The sequence below is a fragment of the Coloeus monedula genome (assembly GCF_965178545.1).
Source record: "Coloeus monedula genome assembly, chromosome: Z".
Classification (NCBI taxonomy): Eukaryota; Metazoa; Chordata; class Aves; order Passeriformes; family Corvidae; genus Coloeus; species Coloeus monedula.
Genome location: NC_138822.1, coordinates 10,379,224 through 10,400,207, shown reverse-complemented (window position 1 = coordinate 10,400,207; position 20,984 = coordinate 10,379,224). Strand labels below are relative to the sequence as shown.

Here is a 20,984-nt window from a genome sequence, read left to right as displayed (position 1 = left end):
ACAAAAGTAAGAACTGAAGATCCATTATTAGCACTGGTCCAATTACACATGCTCAAAGATGATTAAGATGGTATGATACCTTAACATTTAATGAAAGACTTTACTGAGATTTCTGAAGCTATGAATTATGTCGGGGTGGAATTTGTTTCTCTGTATTTGCTTACACTGCTACTAAATTTTTGCCTAAAAAACCCAAAAACTCCATTTCATTACCATGAGTGAAGGACTATGGGGATGGTCTGATTAAGCATACACTCTGCAAGCCAGCAGATAAATATTTCTTTATGACTACCAAAAGTTTTGAGATTAATTGCAAACGAATAACAGCAAACGTAATCTCATATCCAATTAATAAATTCACTCACCATGATTCCAGTAAGTAAACAGACTCCTTTTCCACAGTATGTATTTGGTACCATATCCCCATATCCAATGGATAGAAAAGTTATTGAAATCAACCACATTGCTCCAAGGAAGTTGCTAGTAACATCCTGTTGGTCATGGTATCTGAAAATAGGAAGAAAACAATTTCTTTATCATGAAAACATTTGTTAAACTATTGTGCTCTCAGAAAAAAATTGCATTAACTGGTCATACAACCATTTTTGCATACAATCTCATTTTAAAAGCAGCTGTAAGGAATTAAACATAACTCAAATACAATTACATCAGCAGTAAAGAATCAGTAGGTATAAAAATAGCCCCAGCAGTAGAGATACTTGTGATGGTTTATAATTCAGTATTTTGTTATTATCAGTAAAATAGCAGAAATCTCTTTGTTTTTAGTAGAATCTCTTCACCGGGGCTACAGATCCTGGTAATACTCTGCAGTAGCATACAACACCAGTCTACTGGTGTCTGCTGCGGTCTGAGGCAAATATGAGAGTCAGAAAAGGTCGTGTGCAGAACCAGACAGCAGAGTACATCTTTATCGCCTTGTCCTAAACACAAATCTATGACCAGAAATCCAGTCCTGAGCTAACATGTAAATGCTGACTTAGACAACCTATGGTCTTCCCTCTCCTTCTTCAAGTTCAAGGTGAATAAAAAAGAATGCCATTGTATTTCTCACCATCAAAAGATATTTACCGTAAATCTAGCAAAAACTCCCTTTAGTGTTAAGTCAGCTATTATGTGAAACTTCATGATGTGCCATTTGTTGACTTAGTTTCAGTATTTTAGAGGACTATGTTCATTTTTTCCCTTCAAAAACCCCCCAAGTTCAGATTAATAATATTGTCCTCACATGACATATATACCTAATAGAATGTGAAGATATATTTTAGGTCTAGAAACCTGTTGTCACTATTTCCTCTGTGATGGGAAAAGAAATGCCTAATAGCCTAAAGTAGGTGGAATTTTGCTCCCTGGACAGAGCAGCTCTGCCACAGAGACTAATTGCAGCAGCCACTGCAGACTCAAGGTTGCAATCACCCCTGCAGCTTCTGTGAAGCCTCAAGCTAACTATATGCTGTAAGATTACCCAAGGGTATTATTTTAGCCAGTCCTTAAATCCGTTTCTCACAGGGGGTCACAGAGGGCCATATATGAATTTGTTCACAAATCCGTAAACAACCGGCTTCCCACAACTGGAATAACTGCTTCTGTTTCCTTCCTTTCCAGACCTCAGTCTCCGTGACGGAGCAAGAATGCAGAGCAAGCACGCAGGCACTCTCAGGAAATTCCCTATTCTCTCACTTGTAAGATATTCACTATAAATGTCTGTAAAATGCTATCTTCAAAGTCCCACCTATGCTCCGATGATTACAACAACATAAAAGCTCTTTGACTGCCAGAAACTACAGCAATCACTCTAATCAAGTCTGTTCCACACTTCACCTGTATTTTCCTCTCTCCTGGTGTCAGTGTTGTCTCTCACATACTTTATGTACGCCTTTGAAGTTTTTTTGTTCTGCCTAGAACAAAGCCTGGAACAATTTAGTAAAAGCCCATATTTGGAGGTCCTAAGGGCACAAAAAATGATAACCACAATAGCAAAAAGAGTAAAAAAAACCAAACAGCAGACTTGATTTAACTCATGACCACAGAGCTTTGCATAGCAAAACACAGTCTGACATTGTTTTTTTTCTAGACTGCACTATGTATTATGGATTTTAGTCTCCACTTAACAAACGTAGCAAGTAACAGCTGTGAAATATACGGACACAGAGAGACAAACACAGTCATCCCATCCAGGAAGCAAGAAGAAAGCCTGCGTACCTATCATGCTAACCCCTACAGAGTATCAAGTAAGAGATATGATCCATAGGGTCTGGATGAGCTTCACAGAGGGGCACTAAGCCACAATATATTCTAAGGTTAGCAACTCAGCTAAATACTAATAAATGCTCACATAAATATTTATAACACATTCTTTAATGCCTCTCTTTGGATTTTGAACCTGGCCATTTCCATGCTTCATACAAATCATTAAGTTGCAGAAATAACTAACCCATCGGGAATGCCAAAACTTCTTTCTTAAGCGTTGAACAATGTGGGGAAGAGATAATGGGAGTCTTTATCCACTTATCCTCCTTCACCTATGTCAGAAAACATACAAGCCAACCTACAAAAGGATTCTTTAAAGAAGGTGACATAAAGTTAAATTTTAAAAAGCTCATCAGAAGTTTTTCAAGCTTCATTGGAGACATGGAGACAATTAAGGTTCCTTAGATGAACTTTTCATTAAAGCCATCTGCATCAATACGTGTCAGCACAAATCAAGGACCTGTTTAAATGTTTCCATCTTGTTAGCTCAGGCCTGCTGGATTTCCTACTCTGAATATTTCACCCAGTTATGATTTTAAGATTATAGTTCAGCAATCAAATGTTGCATGCTTAATTTAAAAATCATCACCAGTACTTATGAATGAATTTACCGTGGCTAAAAAACAAAGGCTATTTCATGTCCTCCCTATTGCTGCAACTGCTCAAGCACAGTAAAGCATGCTTAATTTGCCTAATTTAATCTTTCAAAAAACCTAAAAACTTTTTCTCTTGCAACTGTACATGGAAAGTTGAAGGGCTGACTTCTCAAGTTAAAAATCTGTAAGTAAAATTGAGACAATATAAAAGGGTATCACGCTCATGACGATCCTATCATTTCTTTGCCAGATTTTTAGGAAGGTGGTTTAATCTTGTCTCATATTTTTGCAACCTCACTTAAGATTTTTGAATCTCTGTGGTTAGCAGTTTTAGTACATGTTTATACTCTGTGGATTTTCATAAGATTATAGTTGTGTCAGCATAGATTTCCAAGTACTATACTAAGTCACTAGGCACCACTATCAACTGGGATTCAAGCCTGAGCCAGCAAAGCCAGGGGAGTCTTCTGCTACCCTGTGTTCACAATCAGGTAGAAGATTATTACATCTGCATCAAAGGAGGAAAAGCAGTATCTTAAGAGAGTAATATTGCAGCATCTTATTTATACAGTCATGTTAATGGCTTAAAATTAACACTAGAGGCACTTAAATTGCTTTGGGGTTTTTTTTTTTTGGGGGGGGGGGGGGTGGAAGGAATCAATTTACTGCCTTTTGGCCTGCATTCAGAGTTATCCCAGCATTAAAGACTGAACTTTCCATTTATGTGGGGAATAGCAAAATGGACACAGCAGAAGTTAAACTTTCCCATGTTTTCCTGTAAGTGCAGCTCTAATGTGTGGCACCAGAAGTCCTGATAAAAGCCATTCCTACCACTGTATCTTTCACTTCACAATTGGGATTATCCCCAGTAGAGCCAATTGCAATGGACATTATAAGGAGGAGAAAAGCCAACCACACCAGCACTGGAGCAGAGCTGTCTCACTCCCTGTCAGTCATCATAAGCCACTGCAAACATCTCATCCCACCTGGACTGTGAAAGACAGCTCAGATGTAACACATTCCAATATTAAACTGTAGTTTTCCTAAACTATCCATTCACTCTATAGCTGAGACTTCTGAAATCTGACAGGAAAACACTTTACCATGAACCACTAGGAAACCTGAACGCTCAGAAAACAAAGAAAAGGAAACAAAGACTTCCTTTCAGTGACAAGTTTCACACAAAACAGAATTTTGTCATTACCAACCAAATTCCAAAACAGAAGATTTATCGCCATTAATTTTTATTTTGATAAAGGTTTTTATTTTTATAAATATTTTTATTTTTAAAATTAGAGTCACTAAAAATACAGTCACGTAAATATTTAAAGCCCACTATTCTTAGTCAGTAAAAACTTGCACTAGAAAGATAATGAGTCATTTGAAGATAAGAACTAGTATTTAACTGTATTAAAACTGCATCTGTATACAGTTTGACTTTCTTAATTACTCCCAGCCTCACAAGGCAGCAGGATAAAGGGTCATTTAGAAAAGCTATGTATTCCTGCAGTGTATAAAAATCACTGGCTTAAGTCACACAGGCGTAAGAATTATTTATCACACTCCTTTTCTAATAAGGAGTATGTCAGCAGGCAGGCAGCTGGAACACACTATTCACCAGGCAATCATCATCCTGTGAAACACCACCATCCAGTTCTCACCATTCAGCATATATAATTCTTGAAACCACTCTAATTTAAACCAAAAACAGCTGAATGTTATATTTGTGAAAAAATAGCATGGCTCAATTCCTTCTCAAGCTAAACTGAGTGGGAGTTTTACAACTCATCTCAGAAAAATATAAATATATTCCTCAGGCGACAATACTTCAGTGGCTTTGTTTGTCAAAGAAATATTTCAGATTCTTTATCAAACAGCAGTCCCTTTCTTCTGCTTTCACTATTGGTATGAAGATTTTCAGTACTGCTTCCCTTTCCTGTTTGTATGTGATGAAGTTTCATGTCATTGGTAGAACATCTGCTTTTTAGCTGCACATAATTATCACACATTCACATCTGGACATCTAAGACATTCATCTTATAAAGAGATTAATAAGAAGTAATCAAGTATAACATTAAGCTTGACCACTGGTGCATTAATTCACAGTTAGCAGCTTCAATTCAGTTTCTCTTGCCTCCATGAACAGCCTCTGATAACTTTGCTATCTTTGGTTTTGCCTTCTTGAACAAGTCAAGGAAAGAACTAAAAATGATTGAAAAGATGACCTGTTCTGTAGGGAAGAAAATGGCCTGCTTTTACCATAATCATGAAGAAACTCCTGGCAATGGCAATTCAGGCTGAGTTTTTTCCTGTCAAACCTTAAAATCTTTTAGACTATTAACAGCTGGAAAGAGGCTCATCCTATTAAATCAGAAACTTGTCAAGACTGTTGAGACTCTGATTGATCTAATCAGCTACTAGAGCTCCCCCACAGTATCAGACCATTCTGTTTCTAAACGCCATTTTAGTCTTAGTTAGATGGTTAGTACTGCCAGCTTTTTATCTCTGATGATAACAGACATGTCTTTGTATTCCTTCTCCCTTCCTCCTGTTTAAAAGAAATGAAAAAAGAAATCCATAATGGCACATGGAACAGTGGAGCTGACTCCAAATATAATGAAGTCAATGGAAGAAATTTTGCCTGCCTTAATGGGCTTAGGATCAGAAAGGCAGCTTGGAAAAATGTATGCCAATCCTTATCTTTTTTCTAACACATCTGTTGATGTCCCCCAAATATTTATGAAGAGCAGCAAAAATGTTCTTGTCACAATAACTGCTTAATGAAAGTACAAATACCACACCAAATGCCTGAATTTCAAACAGACTGCCTCACAACAGTAGCAGTTGTGAACCCTATCAAAAATAATGGGTTAGAGTCAGCTGACTGGATTGCTTCTACCATGGCCAAAAATGTTAATGATTTTTCTGCTAAGTGCATTTTCAGGCTATTTACAGAAAGCTAATAAAACCAAGAAAAGTGAAGTATTCTATGTAATTAGCCTAAGTTATTACGTTAGCTAAAATGGATGCAAAATATAAACTAAAAGAAAACAACAGGACAGAGGAGAGAGAAATCAACACAAAATGAGAAGGGTGAGATAGTATGTTTTAAGAAATTTTATCACTATTTTTGAATACAAATTACAGTTTAAGAGTAAGAGTGAAGACAGAAAATTACTAAAACCCCTAGCTGCTATCATATACCCACCCATCAGTGCTTGAGCAACAGATACCCTACCAGTACAGAAATAAGGACTAGTTGTCATTTATAATAAGGGTGTCAAGCTTTTATTTGTCCCTCACTGATGGAGGCCTGGTGCTGTAGAGGATTGATGCTGTGCTAAATCAGTATACTTCTCTGCAGCTGGAGTAGATGGGAAGATTTTCCATCTTTCCAAGAAGCCATTGACCTACAAGCAAAAAAGTTGCTAAAGCTTCTTAAAAGTACCTGACTTTTTTATTTTTTAAATGTGCTTTCAATAATAGTATAAGAGTGTTAAGGAGAATCTGTTGAATAAATTCTGTAAGCATTGGGAAATTGGGAAAGCTTTAAATCTGTGACAGACAGCAATCCACTAAAAAGATCAGAAGTAAAGACAGGAGAGTTCAGTATCAACGTATCAAAAAGTAATCCTGAGAATAAAGTGGTAGCTACTACTTCAGAAGATCTTAGACTACATGAAAACAATAATGTGTCTTATCGAAGTTTTCAGAGAGTTTAAGGAGAAATTTTTCTCGCCTCAATTAAGAAACACACCCACCTCTCTTCAAGCCCCAGTTTTGCTACTTATCCCACAGTACAGTAAGTATTCTTACTCCCACTGTGTTCTTTTCAGCACTTTCAAGCTATTTTGTTCCTGCAGAGGCATAACTGAAGTTGTGACTTGTTGTGACTCAGCAGAATAATGAATATTCCTGAAGCTCTTGGAAGGCTGTACAAAAAGTCCTAAACAAACCCTTAACTCCTAGAGACCTGAATGAGCTTTGCCTACAGACATGTTTTTTAAACATATAATCTGACAGTTTTGAAAAACAATCAGGTTCACCATGCCTAAACATGGCTCATTTTAAGAAAATGTACCCAACAGAACAGAAAGTATGGCAAGTAGAAGCACCTTTGTGTCTCTCAGAGGTGAAAGCTGGGACTAAACAGTAGCAGCTGTTACAAAGGTTCCATGACTGATTCTTCTAATTTAAAAAAACTTACATTAATTATTCTTTGTGCAAAATTTTGCCTTATCTTAAGTATTTGGACAAACACATTTTATTGTGTTCAGACCATCTTTTTCAGAAAGATCTATCTTCGTCACATTTTAGAGCATGCTCAGGAATTCAGCTTTTCTCAGCTCTGTTTCTTTACATTTGATAATCTTCTGTCACCAATAAAAAAAGTTTGCACATTTCAAAGGAATGCCTTTATATTTTAAAACTCAACTCCCTAGCCTTTCCCAGTTCCTATACACACACACCCAGACTCTGCAGAAAAACTAAGCACGCTTCACATAGCTCAAGCGCTAAGAGGCAAAATCAGGCTCTAATGGTTGGTATTAGTTGTTGGATCAGGAGCAGCAATCAGCACCAAAACAGTATGTTACGAGTAAGGATGCTTATTCACAGACTTTGGCACGTGCATTACAATGTGCTCCACAATTCCATGATCATATGTCGCATTTTGTCTTCACAAAAAACATACTAGTACCTTTTCCAATGCAAACCACAACTGCTCACAGCATAAAACACCTTACTGGCATACCATTTTTAGCCTCATGTTTTTGGAAATGAAATATCATGTTTTAATTTTTCACAGCTCTCTGACAGACTCTTTCAATGAAGTTAAGTTTTCTGATACAGCTGATGATTATTTTGGTGGTCTTCACCTTCTGAGCTCTCAGCTCCCAACTTCAGTTTGATTAGCCTGTATGCCCAAAGCTCTGGCTAAAACCCAATGAACTCAAACTCCTCTATAATGACTCACGTTTAAAAATAATTCTCTTAAATTAGACATCCAAAAATTGCATAGTACCAAAATTTTTCATTTTACCAGAAGAGGCATGTCCCGAAGAAGCAAAACAGCCTCTTAAACGCATCAGTATCCATACAATGAAGCAACACAGAAAAAATTCTTCGTGGACAAGCAATACATCAGGCTTTCCAAAAAGCACAGGACAAATGAGCAGTTGATACTCCTTTGTTAGTTTAGCAGCTTAGTGAGGAGAGCACTGACCATGGGGAGTGAACTTGTTGTCAGGCTCTTCTCAAGCACAAAGCTGATTCACACCAGCATCTTCATGTCCCTGTTCTACCTGTTAGGATACAGGCTGTCAAAGTACCTCAGAATATGTTTTTGAAGCTACTTGAATTAAAAATTAAATTAAAAATGACTCTTTAATCCAGTGGAGAGACATGTTGTCTGAAAGGCATAGGACAGGAGCTGAAAAAAGGAGTATGTCTGTTAAAATCCTTTACAAACCACACTTTGAACAAACATTAACTCTGCTTTGAAAGCAAAATTCAACTAGTAATCCAGAAAGGACAGTGATTGCAAACACACTGACTATTAGAAATAAAATATGAAATATCCAAGAGCTGCTCCTTCTGTAGTTCTGTATATTATCTTTATCAGAAATTGTTCTGTAAAAGAAGCTACTATAAATAAGCTGTTATTGTGATATTAAATATATGAAAACAAAAGAAGGAAACTGAAGTGACATCAGTAAGCTTGAAGGAAAACTCCTGTTTCTCTGTAGTTTTTTATCTTTTAAAATAAGAAATGCATGCATATTTCCTTTCTGCAGCCATTATTTTTTACACAGTCTAATTTTTATAATTTGTCAATAGAATAAGAAGGAATTTTATTTTTAAAATTTGCTTTAAGTTTTTGAGGTCTGCAACAGCACTGGCTAAAGCTGTGTTATGATAGAAACACGAATCATTCAAATTCAAAGAGTTTCTTAATGAGCCCTACTGTGAATCATTCATTATATTCACTGGCAACTAACTCAAACCCTTCTAAAATTTTCCCTTATCTTGCACTTTGAATTTCCTCTGGAGATATCCCGTTACTATTTTATACCTAAGCCCCTCTCAGAAGGAGGAAATATTTTTGAGATTATTTGAATCAACTGATATCTAAAGATTCAGAAGCAGTTTTCTGAAGAAAAACTTTAGAAATAGAAGTTTTAGAAAGTAGAAATAGAATTTATCATGATAGACTTTAAATGAAACCTACCTTTATTTTTCTGATATAAAACGGCAGAACTAGGTAAAAGTTAGCCTTTTATGCAGGGAGAAGACAGGAGGAGGTGAAATTATAGAGCAAAGATTATGCTGAATTCTTCAAGAACACTTTCTGACAAACGGAGCACTCTGCAGGTATTTTCCTCTTACGGAACTAATTTCATTTATCATCACAAAACTCACTAGTTCTGTAGCTGATGTATTGCCTTCTATAAAAAGGAATGAAGTACATGCTCATGGTCATAAAGCCTGCTGGTTTGGCATTTTTTGTCCAAATTTCATTAGGATACCAGCAATTCTACCAACATATGCAAGTTCTCTAATGTAATGGACATTGGGAACAGATGACTAAAATAAAATAAAATAAAATAAAATAAAATAAAACAAAACAAAATAAAATAAAAGTAAAATGCCTATGACAATTCTCTTTCCTTTAGAACTGAAAAACAAAATATCGGATTCATCAAAATGTATGTCCTGGATAAATTGGAGAATAAAACTGGTTTAGATAGGACAGCACCTTACAAGTAAACATTTTTTTAAAATCTAGACAGAATTTACTAAGTTTGGATCAGAGCAGAAAGCTGCGGTCAGTGCAAGTTTTATTGAGTTCCTCAGAATTGGGGACCAGTTTAACATTCTGTATTGGGAACACTGCTGGAGCTATATGCTTAACTTAAATCAGACAAATTGAACTTATTGTTGATTATATTTTCATTTCTTCTATAAAAAGGAAAGACTGTATTTACAGTTTAGCTTCTGTAAGTTACACTGCTTGAAAGGAAACAGATTTTACTGAGTATTTCTAAAGCCGATTCCAAACCCAAAGTCTGTGTACTTTTGAGAGTCAGCTGAAAGTTGTACCAGATCCCACTAACAGTTACTTAAAGCTGGGGGACTGGGGACTACATTTAATGTTATGAAACATGAAGTCTAAAAATGTAACTATATATTGCTATACAGGAAATGAAACAAAGAAAGAACTTGTAACATAAATATTTTCCACTTACTTTTTACGTATGAAACTTCAGCATGAGACTGTCAATATTTAAGAAAAAACCCCAGGGTTATCCCTTTTTAATTATTGTTCTCTTCATCAAACCAAACAGAAGGCTAGAAGAATACTTTGGAGTAAATTTTTGTGATTGATGTAGAGATGTTAATTTACAGGGATTGAGAAAGGTTATCTACACAGAAGACATTCTTGTGACTCTGTTACCGTATGTCTTACAGAGGAGTGAGTTTACATGGACCAGCTACAGGATGGACTTCTGCCACAAGGTTCTCAAGGCAAATCCAAAACCATAAATTCATACAGGCTAGAAAAAATGTAATAGAGCTACATGTAGTACTTTACTCTGGCGATGGGAATAAAGGAACATCATCCTCATTTGCTTATACAGACCTCTGCAGTGTCACATTTGAAGACAGATGTGTTGCCCACCTAAATGTAACCAAAAAGAAAAGGCTTAGGAGACCTTCACCAAAATATATTAAATATGCTAGATGCAATTATGGTTTTCTTTGCTCTATTTTAGACATTGTCAAAATGACATTGTCCGAAATGCCTTGATATATTGTCACGAAATTCTGTAATACTGTGAATGTGAGATTATATGAAGTCTGAACCTTGTACTTTTCTCCCCCCTTTTCTCATTAAAAAGAGTAAAACCAGTTTTTCGCTTGTGATAATTTGGCGTTTTCAGTTTGTTTGCCATTTGCTTTCAGGACAGCTAACTTTTGTAGGGATCATCTCATATTAATGACAAACATTTACCAAAAACAAAGGATCTTGTACTATTTTCTCTAAAGACCATGAACATGACAGAATCCTTTCTACTGATAATTTTTTTTTTTACCACAACCATTTTGTTGCCTGATATGTTGGCCCTCATTCAAGATTTTCTGACTGCATTTTGACTGATTTCAATGAAACACTGAAGAAATAATGAAATTCTGTGCTCTGAAGGAACTTGAGCAGACGACATTTTCAGAAAAAAAACCCGTGTTACATATTTGCACTCTGTTTTTAATGGAGGGGAGTACTCTGGACGGTGTGGCAACAGAACTTACCTTTTGCACTATCTACAGTTGAAGCATGTGTCTTACAGTCTATATGTAGAACAAGCTGGAAAAGTCCTTTAATAAACCTGAAGTTATCTAATGCCTATTGTTTAGACTACTGGCAAATTCTACGTGAATCATAGATCAGATATGTGAGTTATCTATGTGACTTTCATGCTTCAACTCAGTTCTTTGGTCGAGATTTAGACAGGCAAGCACATAATCAGGGGTCATGCTTAACTAAGGATGTACACAATGGGAACAACAGCTTGGTTTCAGCATGTTTGGTTTCAAAAAGAAAGACTAAAACTAGACACTGAACTGTAAATGTTTGTCTCATTTACGTAGAGTATGGGCCCTTTATACCTAAGCATTATCTCTGAGCTACAAAACTTTAATTATAAAAATTTATAAACAAGCAAATGTTGTAGATAGATAGATGATAGATAGATAAGATAGATAGATAGATAGACAGATAGATAGACAGACAGACAGATAGATGTATACACAGAAAAAAAATTCTTTAAGAGTTCAACTACATTTGAGTGTAACCTTTTGGAGAACTCAGAAAATGATGTGACTAAAGGAAAAACAATCTTTCATATTTAAAAGAAAAACCCCTTGATTTTCTCTAGACTGCATCCTCTGAGTTCCAGAAAGTCAGTCATGCCTCCCCTACAGGGGTAGAGGAGAAAGAATTCCAACTATATGGATTAAAGATCCTTGGAAAATGCAAGAGATCTATAGTCTTTCTTTTCCAGAATGTACAGCTTCAATTTGTCCTCCAGATTCTTTAGTCCTGACTGGAGACTTATGTTTGGAGCTGTGGTACAGCCACAAAGACTTCAGCAGGCTTATGTATTCTGAATACCTTTCCCAAACAAATGAGAAAGAAAAATGCAAGCATGCAGAATTAACAACATTTCCTCTATTTTCATATCTCTCACCTCATTTCTCAGAATGAGTATTTCTAGATTGCATCTCTACCTGTGCAATAATTTGAAACAATATAAAACATCATTACTGCCATCACACTATAGTAGAATCCTTTGCACATTAAGTTCAAATAAATTTTGTTATTCAGAATAAGGACATCACACCAAACAATAGCAGTAAACATAATTCTCTGCATGACATAGACACAAATAGCTTAAATGACTTTGGTCAAGGTCACAACAGAATTGCAAGTTGGATTCTGTAGCTCATGCTATTTTCAACACGCAGAATACTTCTATGTAATTAAATAATGCAATCTGCCTCTAAAACAAAATTGCACTGTTTATTGCTTTCGTGACTTCACAAATTGTTTGTATATATTTAGCATACTTTTGTTGGTATAATAAAACCTTCACTCCAGTGTTCTGTACTATTAAAAATGCTGCTGCCACTACCTCAATAACAGAAGAGTGCTAGGGTTGATCCTACTAAAACCATGCTAACATTATTCTAGTCTAAATTTTAAATTTCCTTTGAAAAGAAGTGAAAATAAACTGATAGAATGTGTAGCTCCTGGTACAGATTGTTGTGTCTCCTGCAGACACCAGATCACAGGACACGGCATCTGCTTCTTGGTCTATTATCTGTGCTAGATCTCATTTTCTAAAAATCAAGAGAAATCATACTCCACAACATCAGAAATACAATCACTGAAGGACACTAGTGTCCTGCTGAGGCACACGGACTGCGTCAGCAGGTCTTCTGCCTCCCAGCACACAAGGAACGAGCAAGGCAACTGATGTGATCTGCTTGCAAGGAACAAATACCACTCTAAAAGCAGTATTACCAAGAATTACCATGCACATTTTTTGTTAAATCCTTGTAGGCTTGGGAAAGGAAGAAATTTGAATTTGATGCAGAAGGTATTACTGAGAGCTGACAAGCATCTTTGGTGTTCAATTAACTAAATGTAACATATAATTTGCCTTTGAACACCTTGGAAAGAATCTACTGCAAAAGACTGCAATTTAACATCAAAGTTTTAACAGTCAGGGTTACAATTTTAGAAGCTCATTAGTCTGAAGGTGTATCATGATTTTCTGAAACGATGAATGATTAAAAACAGAGTTAAAAAGAAAAGACATTTGGGCATGAACACTTGATCTGAAATCTCTGTTCAGTTTCAGGGAATGTTGTATCTCTGATTTCAGATTGTGAGCAGCTTTGCCAATTACATCTACCGCATTCTTTTTAGTATAAAATAATAAGAGGTCACCTTTAACTCAAAGAATTAGAACACCAAGTCTCTTCTTTCTCAAATTCAGTGAAGAGACACTGTTTTTATTAGAAGGCTATTACTTAATGTGAATACTTTCCAGAGTTGTTTTCCACATGTACTACTCCTGCCCAAAAATGTGTAGTCCAGCTCCTGAACTGACACTAAGGTCATATATATATCTTCCGGACAATTCTCAGGTCAAGCCAATTAAACTAGAGTGTCTACAAACTGGTAAATTCAGGTTATTCAATAACAACAGAGAATGCAGTGACTGAAAGACATGGAATATAGATTAATGTCATCCTGAAATTAGCTACTGAAAGCAAGCCTGAAGCTTGATGGTTGCACTTCAAACAGCACCTGCACCGAAGTAAACTCCACATTCTCCCACCCCACTTCACGCCCAGCAGTTGGTGTGCCATGTGCTACAAACCCACAGCCAATTTCTCCCTCAGGTGTACTACAGACAACTACTGAATTGAAAACAAAGCAACTGACCCTGCTGACACAACCAATTATAGCCAAAATACTTTCCAAGCTTGGCCGTACTTTTTGCCAGAGCTGACCAAGGGAGCAGCTTCTCCCTTTTAGAACCCATGTCTTACATCCACCCTACATGTACTAGAGAGGTGACAGCCAAAAAAGGAAAACATGCTCAGCCAAAATCCTCTTCTCCCCTCAATCAGCATTAAGTTGCAATGGGACTAAAATATGGTTTCTTCTTTGTACATAAAATTCTTCTTTTTAACTTTTTTACAGCAGCCAAGGAAACAATGTATTTTGACTCTTTGATGCTTTGTTCCATTAAAAAAATATCCAGACCATATGGGACAGCTGAGACACAGACTGGCTCATGGTTCTTTCTGTAAACTAAGACAAAGTACTCCTGCTAAGTGTCTCCTGTGTTTATTAAAAAGATAATAGATTTTACAGATAATAATTAGGCACTGGTTAAAGTCTTATAAAAAAAAGACACTTTCATATCACAGAACTGTTAACTCCTAAATAATTTAGTAAGAGTTATTCAACCAGCACCCGTTCCTGAACTTAGATTTTCATGGCAGAAGCTAACAACTTATGAGATCAGCAGGTTACAGGTTGAACCATTTAGCTTTTGATAGCTGAGTCCCAAACTGTTAAAGACTTTTAGTCACATTTGTGTTTAACTGTTTGCTCTACTGTGCAATGATCAGAAGCTCATTACTTTGAAACTGTGCCCTGTATATCTTTCCTAGTCTGCTGTTGGGTGTTTCCTATAAAAGATACACACCAACCAAAGACAGAAGGATGAAACAAAATCGAAGTTCAGCTACTGTGCTCAAGCAGCAAGATGCAAGTGTTTCATCATATTCCAAAATGGATATGCATGAGTTAGCAATGCCTTGGGTAATAATCAATAATTTTTGCTTTAAATAAAAGGAACTATATCCCCTCTTCTTGAGAGGTATGGTCCATAGCTCAAGGATTTGAGGTCATTCCCAGTGTGGAAAGCTAAAGTCCTAAAGGAAAAAAAACCAAAAAAACGGAGGGCCAGTCAAGCTGGTTGTTCTCACTGCAGGCTGGGAGGATCATCCATCCGTATCTGGAGAAAACATATCCAGAGAAAATACCAGAGAAGCATGGCAAGAGGTGGGAATGCAGCAGCACATACGGAGCTGTGGAGACCAGACCTTCACTGCCTAGCTCACTCTTGCATGGCCAGCGAAGTCTCTTTTGGTGTCTTACTGGGCTGGTGTCCGAATCTTTAGTCTAGTAGTCCACTAAATTCCAGCTTAGCTTTTGGGTGTATTACCTACTAGTAAGTAAAAATTGCTTTGCACTCTCGAGCTGCGTATACCTTGCTTGTAGAGTGTCTTTGCCCCTGCTGAAGATGCATGAATAACCTGCTGTGAGGGATCACAGCACTACATGCAAGGAAATTGAAGCACAGGTGTAATAAGTGAAAGCCCTTGGATTGCAGAGCTGCTTGTGGAAAAGCCAGGCTTTAGTATTCCAGCCTTATAGAACATCCTGATCTTTGAAAAAAAAAAAGTTCATTTATTCAGTCTTACACACAACTTTCAAATCCCAGGTTTTTAAAATCTTTCTGCCTCATACTCCAAAGCTGCCTACAGCTCAAGATATTTTTAATGCAGCCAGTCAAAGCAGGCAAAACAAATGCTATGAAACTACATTTGTATCTGCTCAAGTTTGTAAGTATTAAGATATTTTTAACATGATCAATGGCCTACTTTATAATGTCATCAAACAAAATAAGCACCAGTGAACAATGTATCATTGCACTCCTATGCCTGGAACACACAATCTTGAAGTCTGTCATACCCACAATATAAATCCCATTCGCTTTAGATTAACTGAATACTTTGTTTACACATCCAGCTGATCATGTTTGTTATAGAAGAATACATTAACATTAATATTTATAAAAATCTTCTGTTCAGCAGTTACAGATTTGAAAATTCTTGTTTACGTATTACAATGTTTTTATTGTTTTAAAGACAGCATACACTGTTTTTTACTGCTATTTTCACCTGTTCAGTAGTTATTAGTAAATGTTTAGTTAATTCATAGAATAAATAAAACTTTTAAAAGCACCCCCCTCACCCCTCCCCCCCCCCCCCAAAAAAAAAAAAGCATTGCAAAACCTATTTTTAGGCCTGTATACAATTCCTGATACTGAAACTTCAGTTCATACCCAAGGCTCATTTTAAGCTAATGCAAGCCCACTGGCTCCCACAGATTCTGCACCAGGTTTCAAACCAGGTTGTAGCCCCATGGCACTGACATCCTCTGTTTCTGTGTGTTCTTATCCTATTCAGGTACCTGCTACTCTGCAACATTTGGAGTACTTTTTACCTTCATTGCACCTTACCAGTAATTAGGGACTGGTCTCTTTTGCTGTCAAGCTTGGCAACAGAAGATACACTTAAGCCCTGTGTCACAAGCACCATACACAAAGTACAGTACAAAGACTCAATGTTCAGTGCCAGGCTGTTCCAACCCAGCCTGAGGTGAGACTGCAGCACAGTGCTGAGCACGGTGCCTGCACACACCCGGCAGGAGCACAACTTTACTGACCCTACCAGATAGGGGACTTGGAGGTCCCACCACCAAACTGATACGAACATATATATTACCCTTTGCAAGTGAGACCACAGAGACTCTTGCCTCAGGCTTCTCCACTTGAGGCAGAGAGTACACAGGGAAAACAAGTCAGCTAGCAGAGTGTAATTCCTGCCTGGGCAGTGTTCTCAGCACAAGCTGTCAGCACAGCCAGCATCCATCAAAACTGAACAGGCTTAAACTGCTGTATCAACACATGAAGGCATCACCTTCATCTGAACACCACTAGCCTTCAGAACTGTTTAGCTCCCTTTTCTCCTCACTAGAAGTTACTACATTTATTAGTACTGCAGTATCACATATGTAAGTGTTATTCTTGGACAGCACTGTGCTAAGCAGTGTGCAAACACAGTTCAAAGACAACCCCTGACCCAGAAGCTTGCAAACCGAAATAATCCAAGATACTTGTCCAATTCACATTGCACTGATGCCTTCAATTCTCAATTAATATACTTCAATTCAGTGAACCACTCTTGTGGAAAGCCACAGGAATTTTGCCAGTGGATTTCATTTATCAAAGAAGAAGGCTCAAAAAGAAATATTAGATATCAATCTGGTTTAGAGAAAAAACAACTGCAAGTAGACTCACGTTCTATTTTCTCAATCAGAAATGTTCTAGACTGATCAGCTTAAACTCTGAACTAGTACAGAATCACTGTTTTGGGGAACACAAGTGTAAATGATGACACACACCAACATTTACTACTTCTAAGAGATGTTGCAAATCACTTACTATCTCAAGAACAGCTGTACTAAAAACTATAGCTGATTTTCAACTTTTCAAGAAAAAACCTACCCCAGCAAGAAAAGTCTTTTTATGGAGACAACAAATTAAAAGGGGGAAAACACAGAAAAGGAAAATAAAGAACACATAAAATATTGAAAAGAACCTTCTCATGTTTCCCTCCATAAAACCACTAATTCCCTTAACTGTGCAATTTCACAACACTATCTATATCCTCTTACTGACCTTATAAATCTGAATTTTTAGGACTGAATTGTAAATTCCTAATAGAAGCCATTCTTCAATATCTAAGGTTAGAGTTCAGTCAGCATACTGGCTGTTTATTAGCAATGAAGTAACAGCCATGGTCTATACTCCTCACTTTGCCCAAGAAGCAAAAGAAAACCAGCAGAAAAGCTTAAATTCACACTTCAGAGTGCATTTTTCAAAGACATTAAACTACTGGAGCAACAAATTCTATTTTGAAGTGAGAAGACATTGATTTTTGCTTCAGTATGACCCTATTTTATAGGGATTGCTTTTGGTGTACTGTGGCAAATAGTTTTTACTCATTTTGAAGCAAAATATTCTGAGTAGTTCAAAATGTTGGTCAAAATGGGGAGGAAAAAAAAATTATCACATTTAAAAATACGAGGACCAGATGACGTAACTTTCGATCCAGTAATGAAATAATGATAAAAAAAATTCCATAAATTGCTTTCTTATCTGAAAGAATTTGGAGTACGTACAACCATTCTTACTGACCAGAACAAAGACTGTTCTCTTAATTATGTTTTATAGATTCAAGATTAATGAAAAAGAAAAATCTTTTTGTCCTTGAAAGCAGGTAAGTACTCATCTGTAAGTATGTTAATTCTCTTTAGACCTTTCTGTTTAGAAAAATAGTTTTCACTTTGCTCACCATTCTTGAACTATACATGAACTTTTCCACTTCATTCTCTTCTACAACTGTTATAAATATAAGTCCTTTGTAAATAAAAGGGAATTTAACCTAAAAACAAGTTTTCTTCCTCTAGTTAGATTAATCTGAAAGACAATTTTTTTTTTCTCTTCCATTAAGCAAGTAGATTTTTTTTTGCTTGTTTTTAAAATTTTTGTCTTTTGCACTCCCTTTCTCAAAGATGGGTCTGCTATTTTTGGACTAGAGAAATCCTGATCTACTTTGGTTTAATATATTTTTGTGAAGGAATGACTATATCCACTGACACTTCACCAGTTATTGCTACTTTCCATATTTATAAGGATAATTCTAATAACCTAAACAAACTGAAGAGTATATTGTTACTTATATTCTCAAAGTTCTTGTGCTGAGCATACACAAACAGCACTTTCAAAGGGAAGGAAGATATGAATTTAAAAGAACAGCAAACTCTACATGCATTAGAATAGGTGCATCTGCTTCCTCCCTTAAATGTACGTAACTGTTTTGTTTTCAAGCAGCAAAAGAACATATGATTTAGCTATTAATCCTTCTGGATACACCTAGAAAATGAGTATTTTATTTAGATCAATTGCTCTTTTTTGGATCTGGGTTATGCATATAAGACACTCCCCAATGTACTTCTGTGAATAAACTCCCTTGTTGCCTTCAGTGTATGATAAAATAATGGATGTGATGGTCTATTTGTAACTTTTTCAACAAAAATGGAAGCAGTTACATGTAGTTTTAGTTATGAATTGCTTTGAGATGTAAGTATTATAAAACAGCAACCCATCATTTACAGTTAATCTACACTCAGTGTGCAAAACCAGGAATTAAGACTGGTAGGCAGAGAACCATTCATTCACAGCACAGGTGCAAGTCAGGATGATGACAGGTCATCATTGCTTATTGTTGTTTTGAATATTTAACTTTTAACATTTGCCACCACTGGAGAAACCTGACTGCCAGTAGCACATTCTACTTTCAGTGAGCCGTGAGCCAAGGGAAGGTAAAGAACCACGATAAACAGCCAGCACTGCCCATACACAAACACTATTTGATCAGTTGACAGTCACGAGACTGAAAAAAATAAAAATGATATGTCATTGCTTCTGACCTTCTGAGCCTAAAAATAGCCTTAAATTTAAATATCCAGGCATGGTTTGTTGTTGTTGGTTTTTGTTTGCTTGTTTGTTGGGGTTTATGTGGGGTTTTCTGGTTGCTTTTTTTTAAACTAGGAACAAGAATCTTCCCACTGGCACTGCAGAGAATGCTAAAAGCAATTTCCAATGGAAGGTGGCCTTGTGAATATGCATGCAACGTGTATCAGATAAGGTCCTCAAGACAAGCAAGAACTGGAATACATACCGAGAGGAAATTAGATAGCTAAGAAACATTTTTTCCTTCATGAATGACAACTGAAAGTGTCAGTGTATCCACTTGCTCGTATCAAATGAATCCTTAACATTTGCCTCCCAGTTGGCATGTGTGAGCTGCTTACTGGAAACTTTGTAATGGTATCACACTTCCAAGAAATAAGACAGATATTTATTTGTAGAAAACGAAAATGAGCAGAAAGCAGAAAAGGATTTCACCATCACACACAGATGGGATTTTGTGTGTGTGTGTGTGCTTTTTGTTTGAGTTTGTTTTTGTTAAAACAAGGAGAGAATACAAAGTAGAAACTGACAAGAGGAAGAAATGCTTACTAAAACAAACTGCGCAAACAGAACTTACTTCATTGCCAGAAGTTAAAAAGAGGAACAAATAGAACCAGAAATTGTGCCAAAAATGTGCTCTCTGCAGAAGAAGAAAATTCAGTTCTGTCCTCAGTTCTCCTCTGCAAGAAATCCCAGGCACGTGATACGATCCGTTCTGGACATACAACAGTGCAATGTGGGCATTTGTGGTTCATATTGCTTGGTACATGGGCACTTTATACCCATGTTTGTATTCAGAAGAAAATATTATTTCTCCCTTTGTATAAAAAAAAACAAACAAACAAACAAACAGATAATAACAGTGGCTACCTTCCACACAACCTAGAAAAGCAGCCCACTTCTCACAGAAGAGACATTCATTCTACAGAAGAGTGAAGAAAACTTGTCAGATTCTTCAATGACTTAATGCTAAACATACTAACTTCCTTTTTTGTGAGAAGCCAAACTTTTTTTATTTTAACTGATATAAACAACTGACAACCATGCACAAATCTATTTTCAGTAACAATATATGAATGGGAAACTGCAAAAATTAATCTGCTTGTAGGGCTCATAATTCAAATATGAAAGTAACATATTCATAAGTGTTCTAGATCATGTGCCTCAGAGTTATAAACACAAACATCTTTTGAGTTAGACCCAATAAAAAATTTAGATTTTCATTATGAAGCCTACATATGACAAACTGCAATATACTGCCACTGGCAATGAGAAGGCAGATGTTGAAAACTACGCAATGCAATCTTCCCCTCAAAACAGCCATTATGCACACAGCAACACTTCATGCTTTCCCCACCTTTACCTTCCAAATTCCCTCCTCTAGATTACTCTGCAGCCCTAGCTACCCATTTATACCCAGCTGGCTGTCCACCACCATTATCTGTACCACGTTCTGCCCTCATACATGACCTTAAACTGCAATCCTGGAAAATACCTTGCTCACCAACCCAAAGTGTCACTTGCTATAATTAGCATTCTGGGAGCTAACTGTACAGCCATTAAGGCACTGAGAAAGACATGTCCTGTCTTAGTTCAGTGTATATCAAGCGATCAGTCAGATGACCATTAAAGCGGTGAAGTCTTTATTCAGACA

The 20,984-nt window shown here is 36.6% G+C and overlaps 1 protein-coding gene across 2 annotated transcripts in view; it reads right to left on the bottom strand.

Annotated features, from left to right (window-relative positions):
• KCNN2 (potassium calcium-activated channel subfamily N member 2) overlaps nucleotides 1–20,984 on the bottom strand; it is a gene marked incomplete at its 5' end in the record, with an annotated part of 69,225 nt that overhangs the window by 22,042 nt on the left and 26,199 nt on the right. For both annotated transcript variants that reach the window (XM_082300903.1, XM_082300904.1), the window contains one exon: nucleotides 366–507. In XM_082300903.1, the coding sequence (XP_082157029.1) occupies nucleotides 366–507 (142 nt within the window). The remainder of the gene's footprint in view (nucleotides 1–365; nucleotides 508–20,984) is intronic.